The sequence below is a fragment of the Squalius cephalus genome, assembly GCF_949319135.1.
Source record: "Squalius cephalus genome assembly, chromosome: 23".
NCBI classification, from domain to species: domain Eukaryota; kingdom Metazoa; phylum Chordata; class Actinopteri; order Cypriniformes; family Leuciscidae; genus Squalius; species Squalius cephalus.
The window spans coordinates 12,469,125-12,490,849 of record NC_137144.1 but is presented as its reverse complement, the minus strand read 5'-3'; the positions used below and the strand labels follow the sequence as shown (position 1 = coordinate 12,490,849).

Sequence of the window (21,725 nt, the reverse complement as noted above, 5' to 3'; positions counted from 1 at the left end):
GTAGTCTGAACCCGGCATTACATTTCAAAAAAGTTTACAATTTACAGGACCTTTTGAGTCACAAATACTAAGAAATATGAATAACTTCAAACTACATTAAAGTCCATGTTAGACCAGCAGAATTCCCAAAATTTGTCGCAACTATTTAAACACAATTGTCTGAAAAAAAGAAATAAAAATCCAATTGAACAATATTGTTACAATTTTAAAGTCACCATGAAATCAAAATGGACAATTCTTGTTTTTTTATGGAATATTGCAGTATTTTTTATAAATGATTTATCCGTGCACTATATTTATCATTATATTTTTAATTCATGTGCCCTTATAATCTTTAATCAAAATAATTTCCCCTCCCTCTTGCAGTGACATAACTTCTCTTCTCTGATTATGTGTTTACTGGCATGAGGGCGGGATCAACCTGTCACTCATTTGAGATTGACCAATAGCAAACCACAATAATCCAACCAATCCTCGATGGACATAATCAAGTCCCGCCCAACATTTCTTCTTCTTCTTCTTGAGTTTTACACGGATATACGTCACAATAGGGAAGAAAAGACTATCATAACTCCTGTTTCCTATAATGAGAAATTGTGTCTTGACAACTGAAATAAAATAAGTTGAAGAGCTAAAATGACTAAACCAAAAACTGAAATAAAAAGAAATAAATTGTATATAATATATATATATATATATATATATATATATATATATATATATATATATAATTAATAAAAATTATTAAGCACATAACAAAAGTTCTAAAACTTAAACTAAAATTTAAATGAAAAAAGAAAATATTAAAGTAAAAGAATCAAAATATGAATAAATACTATATAGTATACAATATACTACAATAACTGAATGCAGGTTTGCTAGATGGCTACAACTTTAGCTATTAACCTAATAAACAAGCTAAATTTTCTCTTTAAACAAACATTTTGCAATTTAATTTTATTATATTTTGCTGATGCTGGGTTTAATACCTCAGAAAGAGGCTTCAAGTGAAACGTAGCATGAGATGCTTCTTAACCAACCGTTCGCAGATCAAGACATGAGAGTTTGTTAGACAAAGTCTTTCTTATGGTGGTTTTAACACCTCAAAAAGAGCCTTGGAGTGAAATGTAGCATGAAATCATAACCAAAAGCACACCTTTGATCAGAGTATCGGCAAAGTGCATGTGAAGTTCGTAAGATGGTGGCTACTTCGACCATTAGCCTGTAAATGAGCAAAATCTTATCACTTTTCTTTGAATTTTGCTTACAGTGCTTTTAATGCCTCAAAAAGGGGCCTGAAGTGAAATGTAGCATTAAATGTTACTGAACACTGACCGCTTGGATCAAAGCATCTGCAAAGTGCACATGAGAAGACGGTTACATCTTTGATTACGTTGTGTAATACTGTATCTCAACTGCAGTTGCCTCACAGGCATTGAATATTAAGTTATACTTTGAAAGCTTTCAACTCACATGCGGCGTTACAAAAACACGACGCTAGCAAAAACCTAATCTAACTGCATACCTAATTTACTGCATTAGCTCCACAACAGAACTCTATAATTGGAAATCATTATTGTAGTTAACGTTGATGGTCAAGGATCAGCCTAGCCAAACCCCGTTCTTTTATGGTCGCTCGGTCCAGTGGAGACCGGCTTTGGCTTATATGATTTAGAATGGTGAGCTTTCTCGAAGTCAGCAAGAAACTGAAAACTATTAGACGGACACAGACAAAGTGAGAGCTCAACAGATAAATACCACATCCTCTCGTACAACACCAGAACTTAATCTGGTGATCAATCAATTGGGTTTCTATTCAGCAAGAGCCAGTGTGTGAAAAGATTTGTGGGTCAATGACAAATAAGAGTGCCCGTGATAAAGGAAAAAAATCTTTAAAAATCTAGTTTAAACCGTGCCAATGTACTCTTCATATTTGTGGTGGTTTCATATGGCTTTGAAAAACTTTTGATTTCAAGAATCGACCCTTTCACATTTCCAGGGTTCTCAGAAGCAGAAGTCGTCGTAGTTGGGTAAACTTCTATAGACATGAATGGAGACAACAAATATAATTAATAGCAAAACCAATAGCAAAAGAAAAAAATCCATGATTGCATTTCTATGACTTTCTAAAAGAGGAAAAAATATTGAGAGATTGATAATGTTGGTCAGAAGAGAGAAAGTTATCAAATTTGCTCAGAAGTCAGAGGTCACTCTTCCGCCAGAACTAGACTCGCGCACGGCCATTACTGGAAGCCAGTGATTGTAGTTTATGAAGTCATAAATATGGATATTTTTCTTACAAAAACGCATCGCTTCACTTCAGAAGACCTTTATAACTCCCTGGAGCCGTATTAATTACTTTTATAATGGATGGATGCGCCATTTTGGGCTTCAAAAACAAAAAAAATGGTACCATTCACTCCCATTATAAAGCTTGGAAGAGCCAGGATATTTTTTTAATATGACTCAGATTGTGTTTGGCTGAAAGAAGAAAGTCATATACACATACGATGGCTTGAGGTTGAGTAAATTATGGCGATAATTAAAAATTATCAGTGAACTATAACCCTTTAATGTAGTTAAATAGTAGTTATGCTATTTATACTTCTAAATCTACCTGTCTAACACTTAATTCCCACTAATAAATACTTGTTAGGCACTTAATTTGAACTTTTCGAAAATTTCTTCATTTTGATTTTAAATAAACGCCGAACTCGGGTCGGTCACATCAAAAGTCAATGCCACCTGACTTAAAGGTGCATTGTATAATATTTAGGAGGATCTGAAATGCAATATCATATACATAACTGTTTTTAGTGGTGTATAAAGACCATACATAATGAACCGTTATGTTTTTATTGCCTTAGAATAAGCCATTTCTATCTTTACATCCTTCCTTACATTGAAATAACCATTTCGCGCCACCATGTTTCTACAGGAGCCCTAAACGGACAAACGCGTTTCGTCACTATGTTGTTCTTCGTGCAAAGAAGCTAGCTAAAGTCAGCGAATAAAACACTGACACAATGATGAGCAATAATAATCGCAATAACATTGTTTAACTGAATAATTAATTAAACCAAATTTCTTAATTTATCTTTGTAAAGAAACCTCATTGCTACTCTCTGCCGTCTCAGACGACGACATCTTTTCCCGTCGGCCACCATAACTTCTGTTGATGCCGCTAAAAATGACACTTTTACAGTCCTTGCAAAGTCCGAAATTCTCATCCGATACGTTAAAAAATAAATACGACCTCACGTAAATGTCAATCACGTTTACTTTTACCTCCGAAACTTTTGTCAGTAAAAAAAATTTGGATCGGGTTCGATTTTCTGCGTTTTTCTCAGCCGTAGCAAGCATTTTGAGAGGTGTTTTGACAATTCAGAGCCACAGAATGATGAATACGAAACACTCAGTGTGCAAGGACCTTTACACTCCTTTAATTTTGTCTGGCTCAATCAGACATTGGTGGACAGAGTTAGTGTAAATAGCCTCTGCTATCCTACAAGGCGGGCTATTTGCAGTTGTTGTTAATAGACACTCTGAAAATTGAATGCCAATATAATATATTGCAAAGCATAGTGTAATAAATGTATTATGATTTAACAATTTTCTAGATTTACAGTGTCAATAATAGTTCAATTTAATGAGAAGGAAACCATCAAAAATATTTTCCTTACACATCTTGATCATTATTTTCTAAAACGTTTTGAAATTTTTTTTTTAAGAGTAAAGAATATGTTATTTTTCAAATATAATGAATTATTAATTCATAGATATCATTATGCTTTTGGTGAGTCAAACTGCATGACATTTTACCAATTTATCTGATATTTTAAGAGGTTTATTGACACCATAATGGAGATCTGCACATTGTTGGTCGAACACATGACTCTGATTCCCCCCAAAAATATCAAAATTAATTATGAAAAACATGCTCAATCAAGTCATTGTGTGTATGCATTGCATTTTTATGCTTTTTTGAATAAATGAATAGATTCCAGATAAAAAAAATAAAAAAAAGCATCATGTAATTTGACCGTTGCACTTTTACCATTTGAAATTACAGACTGCCGGACCAAAGTTTAATTTTACGTTCATTTAAAAAAAATTCTTTATTGGCGTCGATGGTTCCATGAAGAACCTTTAACATCTTTGGAAACATTCCATTACACAAAAGGTTCTTTATAGTTTTTCATTTTCCATTTTTAAAATGTTCTCCACTTTAAGAAAAATGGTTCTTTTAAGAACCGTTTCACTGAAAGGTTCTTTGGGGAACCCAAAATGGTTCTGCTATGGCATTGTTGCGAAAACCCCTTTTCTAATATTTATTTTTAAGAGTGTACCATGAGCCACATACTGTACAAACACACGCGCATTACATGCAAACAAGACGAAAAAATATATACACACTATAGTTATGTGCAAATGTCATGAAGTCCAGCTGGAGGCAGGACGTGTCCTACTTCCACAAAGAACCGCTACTCAAACACACAAATTGCCCTGTTAGCCTCATTCTCCAACATTTGTAAAGACATTGTTTAGCTAAAAGCTGTGTTTACTCTTTATCTGAAAAACACAAGTTTCCGTAAAACGTGACAATCCCCAGGCGCTAATGCATCATCGTAGAGACGCCTGCTCATATTGTGGCTCACTTTGTCCATCCAAGTCTATTTTTACCAATCCGAAGGAAATCAAAGTCTGCTTAGAGACTCACTCATATCATGTACAGTATTGCATAGGTTATATAACTTTACCTTATAAATATGTATATAAATGTAAAATATCATAACGAATTAGATGTTCTTGCATTCCATACTCGTACTCCTCATCCATATTCAACAATGTCCTCGTGCGTTCTCCTTTTTCCTACACACTTCAAAGGAACCTTGAACTTTCGCACCTAAAACATCTTCTTTGTCATAAAGCGTGTACTTACATACAGTGGCCGTAATGCTGCACTCCCGTCATGGTGTCCATGATCATGCCTCTCTGCTCTGTTCTGTTACAGTGTCTGCGGTTTTCTAACTGTCCTGCTCCTTTGTGTGTCTGTCTGTAACTTGTGTGACCCAAAATGATTTTGTCATATTGCCACGTCAGTGACTGTGTGTTTGATGTGTGTTGCAGCTCTGGGTCAAACCGGTGCGCTGTCGTCTCCATGATGACTTTGCTGTCAGTCAGACATGAAGGAGGCCTAGTTTAGCGAACAATACGCCTGAGTGTGCCTTCACCTCACAGAGATACGTCTTCCCATGTCTGTCCTCCCCCACTGTGAGCCCACGTCCTCTATTTCAAGCCAAGATTTGATCTAGCCTGATTTAACAGGGGCCAAAACTATCTGTGCATTAACCAGATCTGCAGGGCTCCATTTCGCAGCAAAATTCTGAATATAAGAATTAAGGCCCTTTCAATCCATCAGTTAAATTGGAAGTTGAAGTTGAAGTGGGATTTGACTTGCAATTTAAAATGTAAAAAAACACACAAATTTTGCATTTTATTTACAATTCAGGGTTAGATTACAAGTCAAAACTTAGTGTATAATATATATATATTAATATAAATATATATATACACTGTAAAAAGTGAACAGTTGGATCAACTTAAAAAAATTACTTCAATTGGTAACACCTAAAGAAATTAAGTTTTCTCAACTTAAATTATCACGTTTTTCACGATAAAACGTGATAATTTAAGTTGAGAAAACATATATTCACTTATATATATATCATACTTATATATATACTATATATATATATTCAATATATTATTACATAGACATATTTTAATAAAATAATTATGTAATACAAACACTTTTATACATTTATCTTATACATATATTCGATTTAATATATTTATGTTTAATTAAAATAGTTTATTTAGATATTCAAATTATATTTTTATATTAAAAATCAAAAAGATTTTTTCAATCAGTCCAAAATGAATCTATAATCTAAAATATTATATTATATATAATAAAATAAAATAAATAGATTCTAATTTAAATAATATATACTGTATGTATGTATGTATATATATATACACAGTATATATATATATATATATATATATATATATATATATATATATATATATATATATATATACACACAGTATATATATATATATATATATTCTAATTAACAGTTAATATATATATTCTAATTATATATTTATATCATTTTACAAATTAAAACTATTCTTACTCTCAGTCCAAGACTAATCTACAATTAAAATAGCATATTATATAAATAATATAATATAATTTTAAAGTCATTCATTTTAAATATACTGTATCTACATTTATTATATGAAATACATCAATTTATTTTATATATACATTCAATTTGAATTAAAATATATATTTTTAACATATTCTAGTGACATGTTTATGTATTTTAATTATATATGCTATATAACATGATAAATAGCCTTTATTAATTAAATACATTTTTATTGGTTTTATTATTTTTTCTGGACATGTCCCATCTGTGATAAGGTTTATCAGTAATTCATACTGAAAAATTAAATGCAAGACTACACGACAGCATTTCTTCAAATTTCATTACATTTTAATTGATGTACCGATATGAAAATTTTGGCCAATACCGATAACCGATAATTCTTTATATTTGAGAGCAGATGACCGATATATTGGCCGATAAATCTAAATCCAAATTTTTATATAATTTTAAGAGCCTGATTACAAAAACAAGTCTCACCATTAAAAGCCATGTCCTAAGCACACAATTATAATGTTCTCATTATAATTGTAAGTAGCCTATATGACAGATTTTGCGCTGCGCATGTTGCACTTAACTGTATTTTCCTTTTTGAAGAGATTTCAATCATATTTCATGCAATTCAAAAACCATCATGGCGAACAATGCGCATCAGAAGTGTCTCAGATGAAGGAAATAATCCTTTACTTATCAGCTTTAATATATCCGCCAAATTTTCTTACTGAGCCGATAACAGTAAATATCAACATATATGGTCCGATACCAATATAGTGGTCGATTGAATCCTTAAATTCAAACGTCCATCACGCACACCAGATTTAAAAAGCATTCTCCATTTATTTCAGAAGTGCACACATCACTTGCTAGGCGAAGGCCCGTTTCCTATTTTTACCTCGTCTTCCATCACATCATGTACAGACACCTGAAGTACACACACCTTCCTCTCCTAGTGGCCCTGCAGGCTGTTCATGTCACATCCCACTCACTAATAAACACAGCACACACTCACAATCACTGTCAGCTATTAGTCTCCCTGATCTAACAGCACGCTGACACCACAAATAAAGCAGCTTCACATGCACGACTGCCTGCTCTCGGTCTCATGCATACTACATCTACGCTCTCAGCACACTTTCCTTGGCCTTAAATGATGTATTGGTGCTTGTCAAAATTCTTCATGCTTAAAAGACAAAGTTGAGACGAAGCTTTGATGTGGAGTCCAATTATGGCTGTATACAAGTTACAAACAGATGCAGTCTTCCTATTACACAGACAGGTGAAGTCGGTTTACATAAGGGAGATGAGATAAGCAAACTTGCAACAGTGATGTCAGCAATTATTCACAGTCAAAGGCAAAAATTCTGATATGCGTGGCAACAGGACACTTCACAGTGCAGGTATAACAAGATATACTGTAGACCTAATTTAAATGTAAATTCATGAAAACATCCAGGTAATAAAATGTTCAAACAAACTTTCATTAAAAATCACTGGACACATAAAAAAAAATGGACCAATGCTTCTGAACTTCTCAGATACTCCAGCCACATGGGAGGTAACATCAGTTACGTAATCAGATTACTTTTTTCCAAGTAACTAGTAAAGTAGTGAATTACTTATAAATTACTTTTTCAAATAACTTTTTCATTTGTCCCCATGTTGAGAGAAATCAGGAGTAAGTGCAGAGAAGTCGTGTGTGAACAGGCATTTACTCATCTCACCTACACAGAAACAGACTCAGGATTCCTCAAAATGAATAAAAACAGTGAAATGTAACTCAGAATATTACACAAACCTGCAAAATTTAAATGTTAAATTACACAAATATACTTTATGTATTTAATCTCACTTTATTAACCTTTGCTGTCTTTGCTGCCGATCCATTTAAACCATAGGAATAAGCAAAAATTACAGTAGTTAAATATCACAATTGTGCAAGTTTCATTTATTTATTTATTTTTAAGTAGGAGGATGCATCCAAAAGCTTAAAAATACTGCATTAGGAGGACGCTTTCCAAGGTAGGAAGGCATCAAGGCAATGCTAGCTTCACAACGTATGTTTTTGACCAATGTTTTCCACTTCTGATGTAATTTCTAGCGAGAAATTACTATTAAAATTTTAGTAAATACATTTTAGCTAAGTTTTAGCTTAGTTCTCTCACTATTTTTCTGTAGCTCATAAACCGTTGCGCTGCCTCAGAAGTCTGTGAATAAGAACTTTAGATTTGCCAAAAATATAACTTTTTTTGTAATTAAAAAACAAACAAACAAGCAAGCCCAGCTCATGTGAGAAAAAGTAACACAGAAGTATTGTAACGCATTACTTTCCATACAAAGTAACTAAGTAACGCAATTAGGTACTTTTAAAGGGAGTAACGCAATATTTGTAACACATTACTTTTAAAAGTAACTTTCCCCAACACTGATAACCACATGTTTTTTCTGGACAAAACCCTTTCTCTTGATTGTTTCACACCGTTTCATGAGAACAAACTGTGAGAACAAACTGTGAGAACAAACTTCCATTTTTAGGCTGTGCCTAAAGTGGGAGAAAATGGGAAACTACTGTAAAAGTAAAAGTGTACTGGAAGCCCACCCATACAGACCAGCATCTGTTTGATTCATACCACCCATTAGAACAAAAAAGATGGGTGTGATTTACACTTCGCAACATTGAGCAGAGAGTGTACCCATTTATCCTGAGGCCAGGGAACAAAAAAATAACTACAATAACTAAAATACCTACGTTAAACATGCACTGAAGGACTGTGGTTATCCAGATTGCCATTAGGCATTTATTAAAAACCTATTCAAGACGAAAAAGGGGGGTGAAACAATCAAGTTACAATCAACTGAGGATGGTGTTTGGATGAACACCAAAATGTCTTCTCATTTCTTTTTATGTAGTCCAGTGATTTTTAATAAAGAGTTTCGTTGAACACATAGTTTAATCAAACACTGTGTAGGAATTAAGGGAATGAAACATATTGATTTGTACTTCACAATTTGGAACCAATCCCAAAGGAATGAATAAGTTAAGTTAGCGGTTAATAAACAGAACTGCATGCGTCTCGCGGAAGAACATTGTAGCCGGAACTACTTCTCTCTGTTTATGTCTATGATGAGTCACGAAGGTACTGGGCTACTCCTCAGCGGTACCAGTCTAAAATAGTCCCAATATAAACACTTATTATAGGTGTACCGTAGTGATTCAGGATAAGACAAAAAAAAAAAAACGGTTGGAAACCAAAAATGTTACAGACTGCAGCTTTAACTATATCTATCATGACAACTTTTGGAAGAGTTTAGCATGCTAATGGATATGACAATGTTAATGTATTTGGGCTTGTACAGAGACTTGCTATTGCCAATACACACACACATGCTGCTGTGAGCAAGCAAGACAACATGCTGCCTCACAAATAGCATATATGAAATGACCCATGGCAGATCTATACAGGTGGAGCTGGGGAAGATGGAGGGTTTCAGAGGAAATCTGCCACAGCAAACATGGACTAAACACTTAAATGTTAAACAGCAAGCACATTGGCTGCCAATGCAAACAGAGCCAAACAGCTTGTGCTGTGCAGTTAACAATGAAATTATTAGCAGGTTTCATAACAGTATCATTAATATTTTGAATTAACTTTCACAATTAAAAGAATTCAAAAAACACTGAAAAATGGCTAATGGCAGAAAATTAGTCAAATAAGATTACTCTTTCCAAAGCACTTACAGCGGCTGATACACGTTGCCTTAATTACTACATGTATATCTGCAGTTAGATAAATAAAGAAATGCCATTGAAAGGGCACAGAAATGCGGACATTCCTTCAGGCCTGATAAGCATCCCGAACAGAAAAGGTCAACGTCTCCAGAGACTCTAGAAATACGGAAGACTGATGAGAAGGATTCACACATCACAAGAGACAAACAGCAGCATCCTCAGCATCCCTGCCTATCTATCCAAATGTGTTGATGCCATCAAAAAGGCCCACTTTGCCTGATCTCGCTTTATTCATTTTTTTTTTCTTCTAAAAGCCACTCCATTGACAGACTGAGGCAAATTAAAGGCTATTATAGGACCCAATAGTTTTTTTTTTGTGACAGCACAACCAATTCTACTTTATTAAAGGAGACCTGAGGGGTATTTGAAAAAAATAATAATAAAAAGGTTAACTTACTGTCACATATCCTGAACTCTCGGTTGATTAACTGATTAAAGGGGGGGTGAAATGCTATTTCATGCATACTGAGTTTTTTACACTGTTAAAGAGTTGGATTCCCATGCTAAACATGGACAAAGTTTCAAAAACTAAGTTGTACGTTTGAAGGAGTATTTTTGTTCCAAAAATACTCCTTCCGGTTTGTCACAAGTTTCGGAAAGTTTTTTTCGAGTATGGCTCTGTCTTACGTAAGATAGGGCGGAATTTCCTTATATGGGTCCTAAGGGCACTTCTCCGGTAAGATCGCGGCCGCGCGCAACCGTAGACCAGAGCAAGAGAGTGAAAGCAGTTCGCCATCAAAGCGCCCTGCCCGGCTTTTGGGAAGTCAATGTCACCAAAGAAGTGTGTTTTTGGTTGCCAGGGCAAGACAACCCTGCACAGATTCCCAAAGAACCCAGCGTTAAGGAACCCGTGGATGGAGTTTGTTTTCCTGAGCATAAACGGAGTTGTGTAAAGACTGTTGTTCCCTGCATTTCGACGATGATTGTTTTATAAACAAAGCCCAGATCTACGGATTTGCAGATCGTCTAATGCTTAAGGATCGAGCAGTCACAATGATAAAAATTCGCAGTCGTGCGTTGGAACCGGACGGTGAGTAAAACTGTTTGTTGAACAAATGTCTCTGTGTGTTGTCACTAGCTTGGCGCGTTAGCACAGCTAAGCTTCGCCCACACGGCCCGCCCCCAGCCGCTCGGTTTTTTCCGGAAAGACTCGGTACAGCCTATCTTTATGTTAAAAATTTAATAAAACAAAATACTTTTTGGAGATATGAAGGATGCAATATTACTCTATAGGTACTCAAGATTAACAGGAGATTGAGTGAAAATGAGCATTTCACCCCCCCTTTAACAAACCTTGCTTAGGCTACACGAGAATTATTTTTATTTTTTATTTTTTTGAGTGCAGATCCATGATACATGTGAGATGATTAAAAGATAATTGCGACTTTTTATCTCACAATTGCGAGTTTACATCTCGCAATTCTCACTTCATTTTTCAGAATTGCGAGATATAAAGTAAGAATTGCGTGAAATCAAGTCGCAATTGCGTGTTATAAAGTCAGAATTCTGACTTTTTTTATCGCAACTGCGACTTTATATCACGCAATTCTGACTTTATAATACGCAATTGGGAGATATAAAGTCAGAATTGCATGATATAAAGTCGCAATTGCGTGTTATAAAGTCAGAATTGTGAGATATAGCCTAAACTATTCTGAGGTAAAAAAATTTTTTTTTGTAAAAAGTCAGTCTTTTTTTACCCTTAGAATTGGACTTTATATCGACTTTATATAAAGATGTCAGAATTGCGAGATATAAACTCAGAATTGTGTGATATAAAGTCGCAATTGCGAGAAAAAAAGTCAGAATTCTGACTTTATTTCACGCAATTCTGACTTTATATCTCGCAATTCTGACTTTATAACATGCAATTGCGACTTTATTTCACGCAATTCTGACTTTATATCTCGCAATTCTGAGAAATAAAGTCAGAATTGCAAGATGTAAACTCACAATTGTGAGATAAAAAGTCTTTTAAAGGACTTAAAGTCTTATCTTTTAAAATGTTTTATTATGTAGCGGAAACAAGCTTCCATAGATATTCAGCCCGAATGCAATGATTGGACGAACATTTTATGGTTGTACACCTTCCACATATACACATAAATACATATAGGCTACCACTTGACTTAGTGATTTCTATCAGGATGTGAAGAGACTTTCAACCAGCATAGCAAAAAATATTTCTGGAACAAATCACCAACCCTGCCTTTAAAGTCAAATGACTCGCATTAAACCAGCAGTTTAAAGTCTGAGCTCTACACAGAACTAGAGTACTAGGCCACTTCAGGCTCTCATTCACTCGCTAATGTAAAACACCACAGAGGGAGCTAGAGCGGACAGATTGCGGCAACAACTACAGCGTAGGCGATGATAGGATATCTTACCTCGTGTCAAAAAGTGGGTCTGTGTACATAGGTGGAAAACAAACTGTGTCTTGTCCCTTGGACAGAGCGTTCTCTTGGCTGAGAGCTGGTTTAGTTTGTCCTTGCTTCTTGTTTCCTCCAGCTGAGCCATCTGTGAGGGAGAAAAGTCACAGAGAAACTGCACTTTTAGGAGACAAAAACTCTTTCAGACACCTTTGGAAAGTTTACTTTGACTTCAGCATCTGAATAGTAATGTAATGGCGATTCATTTTCTACTCTCAACGGAATCATTTGAAGTATTTTGAAACGATTTAATTAGTCAAGACAAACATGTTCCTGGATCAGCGTCCATTAGCCTGTGGACAAACGATATTGGCTATCAAAATAGTTTTGTTCAGCAAAAAAAAAAAAAAAATCATTAAAAATGCAATTCATACAATGAATTGTCTACACTTTTATGATAAAAATGATTTTACTTCCTGAGTTAATTTTTATATTCTTTCCTTATTAATATTTGAACAACTTGTCAAAATCAAAGGACACTCATTTCACAATCAGTCATTTAAAGAAGTGAGCATTATTTTATAAAACATAAGCAAACACACTTACCATCTCACTAGTTCATGTTTACATTTCTAGCGTTTTGAGCGTATTGACTAAAGGATTAGATCAAATATAGGCCTATATAATATAGTTTGTTATGTAGGCTAATTAATGAAAGTTATGTGAAATGTTAGCAAAAGTCTTTACGTGTGTTGTTATGTTTAGGCTGACTCGTTAAAAAAAAAAGGTAAGTAAAGAAATTAAATAAGTATGATAAACAAAACGTAGAGTTTTAACATTGTTTCTAAATCCGAGGCTGTGAAAAACACTGCTGGTCTTTATGCCGAACACACAGAGCGCCTCCTTCAGGCTTCAAATCAAACTGCTACCGTTGATATAAAATCACCAAGCGTCTGTAACACAAGATTGAGAGTTTAATTGCTAAAAACTTTGTACCAAGGTCTTCTATAAGGGTAAAGACTGTAGATTAATTGCATGAATAAATCATAAGACCCCCTAGCTTTGAGTAATAGCTTAGCTATCCTGATATGTTGGCCTGTTTATCATCCTCACAATAATCTGTCTACATTAAAATGCTAGATTAAGCTAAATTAGCTAACAGGTTTAACCTAGACAGTTTGAGGCCATATGCTGGGTTTGTCGCCCAGGCTAGCCGGTAATCTCCTCAGAGGGGCGGATTTAAGCAGGCTATTTTCTGCCAGCTCTTAGTGGGACGCGCTGGCTTAAACTGATCTTTCTGTGCCATAGGGCCTACAACTACACTTTAAGATTAGATTACGATAACAACCCTCAGCGATTCGCAAAAGGAGTTTGTGAAGGTATTGAGGCTTTGCATTCATGCAGGATCCATATTTTCACCCATGAAAATACCATTTACTGATGTTTATTTTTATTTGAAAAACAAAATCAAGCATTCCCCTACAATTCCTGTCGTCATCCCTTGATATGGCACAGCTTATCTATCTATCGTACTATCATATCAATCTGTTTTACTATCTATCTATCTATCTATCTATCTATCTATCTATCTATCTATCTATCTATCTATCTATCTATCTATCTATCTATCTATCGTATCAATCTGTTTTACTATCTATCTATCTATCTATCTATCTATCTATCTATCTATCTATCTATCTATCTATCTATCTATCTGTTTTACTATCTGTCTTACTATCTATCTATCTATCTATCTATCTATCTATCTATCTATCTATCTATCTATCTATCTATCTATCTATCTATCGTATCAATCTGTTTTACTATCTATCTATCTATCTATCTATCTATCTATCTATCTATCTATCTATCTATCTATCTATCGTATCAATCTGTTTTACTATCTATCTATCTATCTATCTATCGTATCTATCTGTCTTACTATCTATCTATCTATCTATCTATCTATCTATCTATCTATCTATCTATCTATCTATCTATCGTATCAATCTGTTTTACTATCTATCTATCTATCTATCTATCTATCTATCTATCTATCTATCGTATCTATCTGTCTTACTATCTATCTATCTATCTATCTATCTATCTATCTATCTATCTATCTATCTATCTATCTATCTATCTATCTATCTATCTATCTATCTATCGTATCAATCTGTCTTACTATCTATCTGTCTAATAAAATAAAACCTATATGGAGTATTATTTTAATTTTTGTTTTGTAAAAATAATTCATTATTTTTGCATTAATTGGCCTAATCATTTTATGACTTTATTTTAATCTCTATTACAGTTTTTTTTTTTTTTTTTTTAACAGTAAGGGAACTTCAATACTTTGGTCACTTTTTCCAAACTTTTTTCAGTTTTCAACAGAGCATTAAATTTCAAACTGCACTAAAACTGCAGTTGTTGCTTTAAAGGAGGTATTTCTACCTGATTCGACCTATAAATTGAAATTTTGTTGTTCTAGCCTAATTCAATCAGGTTTATGTAACATAAAACAAGGGAATGCCGTTTTTACTAAATTGAGTTACATTGACCCAATATACAATTTCCAATAAAGCTTAAGATGGACACATTCAATACATGCACCACACCTACAGAGGGCAGTATAGTCATGGTTCGGGACATCTTGCTTCAATGAGCAACTGTGATTGAGGTTATTACACATTATGTTGCATCAAAGTGAAAATCACAATTGACATTATAAAACAAACATACACTCAAAAAATATTTTTTGCCTCTTGTTCAGTTTAATTAATTAAAATGAGCTAAAGTAACACAATTAAAAATTTTGGCACAACTTAATTTAATTATTTTCAATTCCCCTAATATATTTAACTTAATTAATTTGAGTTAAGTTAAATAAGTTAATATATTAAGTTAAATTAATATTTGATTTACTTAATTAATTTGAGTTAAAAGTACATGAATAATTTTTACCTTGCAAAGCATGCTGGGAACTACAGATCCACTGCCCTGGGGTGCGTTTCCCAAAAGCATTGTGAGGTCGCAAGTTCCATTGAACTCTATTGGTTAAGACAGAACGTGTGAAAATATAGTTGGCTTTGGGAAACGCACCCCCGGGCAGTGGATCTGTAGTTCCCAGCATGCTTTTGTAAGGGACTGCATTAGGAAAGTAGATTTAGAAGAGTAGCGCCACTACTTGTTTGAAAATAAAGCCTTAGAAAATTAATTTAAAAATTAGTTTAATTTAAAAAATGTATTTTGACTAATGTAATGAAGTTAAACATGCTTGAGTAAATTAATTTGATTTAAACCAACAAAATTGTTGACTCAACTAAACTTTGAGTAAACTAAATTAAGTTGTGTTTAAAAATTTCTTCAATTAAATTAAGTAAGGGTAATGAATTTTTTTTGTGAGTGTAATTATATCAAGGTGGAAAAGGACTTTCATCGTGTAAAAAAAAAAAAAATTAATTTAGTAATTTTACCCTGCTGGAGAAATCATGTTATATAGGCTAAGCCTACTGACAGTTATGCTTCAGTAAAACCTTGTATTTATATACATATACTATAAGTGTATTATTACAATAATTTGATTATTTATTTTGTATATTATAGAATTTATTTAAAGAAATAAATATTTTTTAAAACAAATAGCTATTTTTCTTTCTTTAAAAATAAATAAATTAACATTTATTTATTTAAATAGTATATAATATACTAATATATTATTATAATAATTATATTTAGTTTTTAAATTGATTGATTATATTATTTATTTACATAAGTAAATTATTAAATATTTCAAAAATAGTTTTTCCTGCTTTCTTTCATTAGTTATTTCAAAAATAAAAAATGGTTTATTTAAAAAATAAAGAAATTTTTATTCATTTTAAAAATATTTATTTATTTAAAAATAAATAAATAAATATGTGTTCATTTATACAGGATATTATTTTTTATTATTATTTAATAATTTGTTTAAATAAGTAAATAAAGAAATATTTAAAAACATTATTTAATTCATTTATTTATTTATAAAAAATATTTATTTTGAAAATTATTTTTATTTGAAATACATACACACACACACACACACACACACGTGTGTGTATATATATATATATGTGTGTGTGTGTGTGTGTGTGTGTATTTATGTATTTAAAATAAAAATAATTTTTAAAATAAATACTTTTTATATATTTACTCTAAAATATATAGAGTAATTTTTTAATAAATTTACTCTCCTAATATTTTTACACACACACACACACACACACACACACACACACACACACGTGTGTGTGTGTGTGTGTGTGTGTGTGTGTGTGTGTGTGTGTGTGTGTGTGTGTATTAAATAGTTAATTAGGATTGAAATGAGATCTAAAGATGTTTTCATGAGATTTGCCCATCGCCATGCTAAATAGTCAGCTCACTAGTTTCTGAAAGTCTGATTTACCTTCCCAATCCAGCAGGAAGCAGGTAAGCAGGTGAGGACACACTTCTTCCAGCACGGAGCAGAAGGCGTTGAACGCACACGGGCCCTTCTGGGACAGATGATCCAGGAACAGCTCGGCTCGTTTCTTGCTGGAGTCTTGACCCAGAATCTCTTTGTATTCCCCAAGAGAAAACACTTTATCATACACCAGGTACGGCAGCACCTTGTTGACATCCAGTTCCTTCAGAATCATCTCCCTGTTCTGTTTCAGGACCTTGGCGACCCATTTCTTTCTCCTCCTGGTGACAGGCTTTCTTCCTTTAGTCCTCTGTCTTTTATTCTTCTTGATAAACCACTTCTTAGTGCCACTTCCAAACATCTTCGCATTGAGGATCCCAACTAAGACGTCTTTAACAGTTCCATCATAGAAAGGAAAGTGCATATTTTTTTTACAAACAATACACGATCATGCCTACATGTTCTGTCCCTGTAAACACAGCATTTGCTGCGACACCCAAAGTGTCTGGAACAGCAGGACAATCTGGACAGACACAAAATACGTTCTTGGTACTTACAGACAGTAATAGGATTAGCTTTGTCTTAAGCAGGTTAGGTTGCTCTGTCTATTGCTAGAAAACATAAATGTGTATGAAATCTGACATCTAAACATAACTTTAAAAAAGAAGATTTATTAGCCTAAGCATAATTAACACACTTCATCTTATATTTTCTGGATATATAGTCAGAAAATATGATGATTGCAGTAGCAGACTCTGCCAACAGAGGGCGGTGCAGTTTCAGTCTCGACTGTTGGTCCTGCTGTTCATTTGTCCCAGGTTACTAAACACACAGAAAATATCTGAGACTGAGGAGTGTTGAGACCTTTCTTTTACTGTCTATGGTTGAGACTGAGAGTGTTTGGCCTACATCGGTTATACACTAGGCCAGGGTGACCACCCGTCCCGCGTTGTGTTTTACCGCACAGCATTTTCACCCCACGTTGCATATTGAGAAAATGTCGCGCATTTTCATCAGTCTGTTGGTTTTTAATTATCATATTAAGAAAACGTGCATGCGTTATTTAGCCTTTTTAAGAAAGCATTTTATTTATTCTTTTTGCAGCGTAGTTTTTCACCTGTATTTAACACAGCGCTTCGTCAGAAGTACAAGTTTTTAAATCCTATCCAATGGTTGAAAAGAAAGATGTAAACACGGTCACTATAGGTTGTGACGGCTGTCAATCAAAATGTGGAGCGGTGATTCGTTCCATGTGTTCCTTCCCTGTCAGAAAACAAATGGATAATTCGGTAAATTAAAATTTTAATTTAACAGAATTTATTAACTTGTTGCCTGCCGTGGTGGTTGTTTTAATTCACATCCTTTCTAAAAATATGAAAGTTTTTGGTTTAATATATTCTTAATATATAAGACTGTCAATTAACTAATTTCATGTTGGATTTTAGTTGGACTTGGTCAGAACTGTCTCAAAAATAGTTATCTGCATGATGGTGGTCACCCTATTATACACACGTTATTGCGGTGCAATGTCGGATAGAATCCATTGTTATTGATTTTTAATAAAACTTTAGTAAAGTTAATGCATTAACTAAGATTATTAATTAAGGAATAATTGACTCCAGTCCATTGAATTAATTGAAATTATTACATGGCTTGGCTGAATTCCAATGTAGAATGCGGTCTGTTATTTCTTGTTATACCATGGTCTGGGTGAATACTCGATTCTGATTGGCTGCAGGGTGTCCATTAAAAAGTGATAATGTACACCTAGGAAAGGCGTCCCGTCAATTTGCCTGATGACAGTTCTAAATGATTGCGCTGGCTCAAACTCACTGATCAACTGCTGCGGTCGGGTCGCTGTGGCCACGTTGCTTGGCAACGCCTGTATACGGGAGATATTAAATAGTGCGCTCGACTTAACAAATAAAAACCCTCACGATTTTTACTCTAAAACACATTAAAGTATTATTAATTGATTAAATATTTCTTTCTTTCGTAAGTGGCCATGGTATTAGCGGGTTAATGCCCTTCGAGGTGTCCATTGTCAGGTATTAATGGACTTCACGCCTCGCCGTCGTCCATTAACACCTGATAATGGACACCTCGTCGGGCATTAACCCTTACATAACAGACCGCTGCGAACTATAACAGACCGTTGCCATGCAAAATAGCGCGTTGCTATGGACGCGGAACGGACTATTTTCTTTGGCGGAAGCAATATACAATCGTTTTTAAAACAATAAACTCCTTTTTAAATCAATAATTTGTGTCAAATTAATTATTTATTTTGTAGGTAGCCATGTAATAAGCGGGATAATGAATAGAGAGGCAGTCGTTATAGCGAATAACAACCCCTTCAGGCTGTCAAGACCTGTCGGGCTTGTTATTCGCTATAACGAATTCATTATTCTTTATTATTTATCGCTTACATAATGCACACCCGAGGTGGTCCTATGCATAGCACAAGGCTTAATTTAAAAAAATACAATATATATTAATTAACCCTATAAATCAATTAAATTATTTAACTATATGAGATAATGGTATCAAACTAATAGTAGAATGTTACCAATATATTTTTTGCAATTTGTTTAATAACTTTAGGTCAAACTGTGTTGTAGTTTAATGGATTTACGGTATTGGATACATTTTAAGTTCTAAAATTATTATAAAAGTTATAAAATGCTCATTTAAATGGGTTCAGTACTGTATATTAAAAATATCAGATTAATAATCTGAAAAACATGCCTTGTGCATTAGGCTATAGGGAAAAATATTCGGAGTAATTTACAGTTGGTTTAATAACATAGGTCAAACGGTGTTGTCGTTTAATGGATTAATATTGCATACATTTTAAGTTATAAAATTATTATAAAAGTTACAAAATGCTAATTTTAAAATACTAAACTTGTGCTCTAAAATGGACATTTTCTAAGTATTTTACTATTAGTTTGATACTATATGAATTGCTTAATTATTCTTCCCTCAGGTCATTTTGATCCCAAAACTAATTTTTAAAAATTTTACAAAACATTGTGAGTGTTCATCAGAGTGGTCTTAGGCCTTTTGTTGCATTTGGACCACGAATACACAAAAAATGACTGGATTCGAGGAGTTTATGTGGTTGTAATAAAATAAAGTAACAAAGCATTCCCTCGCGGTTCAATCTGACGCGAAGAATTCAATACACAGAGAAAAACGAAAAATGCTAAAAAACTTAACTCACAAATAAAACTGAATGTCTAACGAATGTCAAACTACTTTCCCGCTATGGGAGAAAGAGAGTGCTTTCCGTGCACAATAAAACATGGAAATAATTTGTTGTTTTTATCCTATTGTTTAGGCTACTAGGCCTATATTTATTCGCTTGCTCAGTGTCGTTGAGGGTTTTGGCTTTTTTGCTGTTGTAAGCTGTAAGGACCTTTGGAATAACTCGGAACTCGAAGTGATATGGAACTGTCATGATTAAATGTATATGACTATAAAAGCTTTACTCATGCAGTAAACATCACGGAAACATCCGTAACCAGTAGCCTAGCCTAAATGATGTTTGCTAGCAGACGTCAAGCTTGCTGATAACGTGATGTTATCTGTATTATTTTAGCATGTAGCCTATCTCTTTAAATCCTCCCTTTTATATAAACATCATGCTATCCCTCTGACTCAGATATGCAGTTCCAGTAAGCATTAAATAATGCCAATACAATAGCCTACAGTTTAGAATTTTGGCACCAATTTAGGTTAATATGTTATTAAAGTTGTAAGCAACCTATACTGAATTTAATGGTACAAAAATAAGACCAACCCTGACTAAATGTTATGCTATAATGAGACAACAGGCTGGTTGTCACGCCTTATAAAAGGACTATGGTAGGCTACCATCAGATGCCATCATTGATACTGTCACTTTTTTTTTCATTTAAGACTTTCATTATTGCATTTAATAATGACTGATTTTCCCACTGCAGTGGAAAGTGAATCAATCGGGTAATATTCCACTGAAAAATGTTTCAGGATGCATACGTGACGACCCAACCCTCAGTTATCAGTTCCATAATAAAAAATGTGTTTCACTAAAATGTTTGATAATAATACACCTCCTCTATTACATCATCAGGAAGTTTCTTCAGAAAAATGAATAGAAGATTCATCCCCTTGTCACTAGATTTGGGTTAGCATCATTGCCACTGTAAATTTTTATTGTTATATTATCCTTTACCCAAAAAATCATTAACCATTTACTTCTTGAAAGTCTTCGCTTATGATTAATGCTTGAATTGATTCGTTTTGATATTTCTTTCATGGTGGCCATTAAACTTCAAGTTTTCATGAATGGTTACAGTGGTTTCATTTAAATTTTATATATTTTTAATGCCAAACTTGTGTATTTGTTATTACAAAACACACACACACACACACATATATATATATATATGTGTGTGTGTGTGTGTGTGTTACAAAACACACACACACACACACACACACACATATATATATATATGTGTGTGTGTGTGTGTGTGTGTGTGTGTGTGTGTGTGTGTGTGTGTGTGTGTGTGTGTTGTAATAACAAATACACAAGTTTGGCATTAAAAATATATAAAATTTAAATGAAACCACTGTAACCATTCATGAATATATATATGTGTGTGTGTGTGTGTGTGTGTAAGGGTCGGGATAATGTATAGCGAGGCGGTTGTTAGCCTGAAAGGGTTGTTATTCGCTATAACAACCGCCTCGCTTTACATTATCCCGCTTATTACATAGCTACCTACAAAATAAATAAATAATTTGACACAAATTATTGATTTAAAAAGGAGTTTATTGATTTAAAAACGATTGTATTGCTTCCGCCAAAGAAAATAGTCCGTTCCGCGTCCATAGCA

General features: G+C 33.6%; 1 protein-coding gene across 2 annotated transcripts in view; it reads right to left on the bottom strand.

The window, feature by feature from the left end:
- tjp1b (tight junction protein 1b) overlaps nt 1–17,354 on the bottom strand; it is a 124,515-nt gene extending 107,161 nt beyond the window's left edge. For both annotated transcript variants that reach the window (XM_079860017.1, XM_079860018.1), the window contains exons 1-2: nt 16,846–17,354; nt 12,417–12,546 (exon numbers count right to left, since the gene is read on the bottom strand). In XM_079860017.1, the coding sequence (XP_079716143.1) occupies nt 12,417–12,546; nt 16,846–17,266 (551 nt within the window). In that variant the 5' untranslated portion in view covers nt 17,267–17,354. The remainder of the gene's footprint in view (nt 1–12,416; nt 12,547–16,845) is intronic.
- Between the last annotated feature and the right edge of the window lie 4,371 nt (nt 17,355–21,725).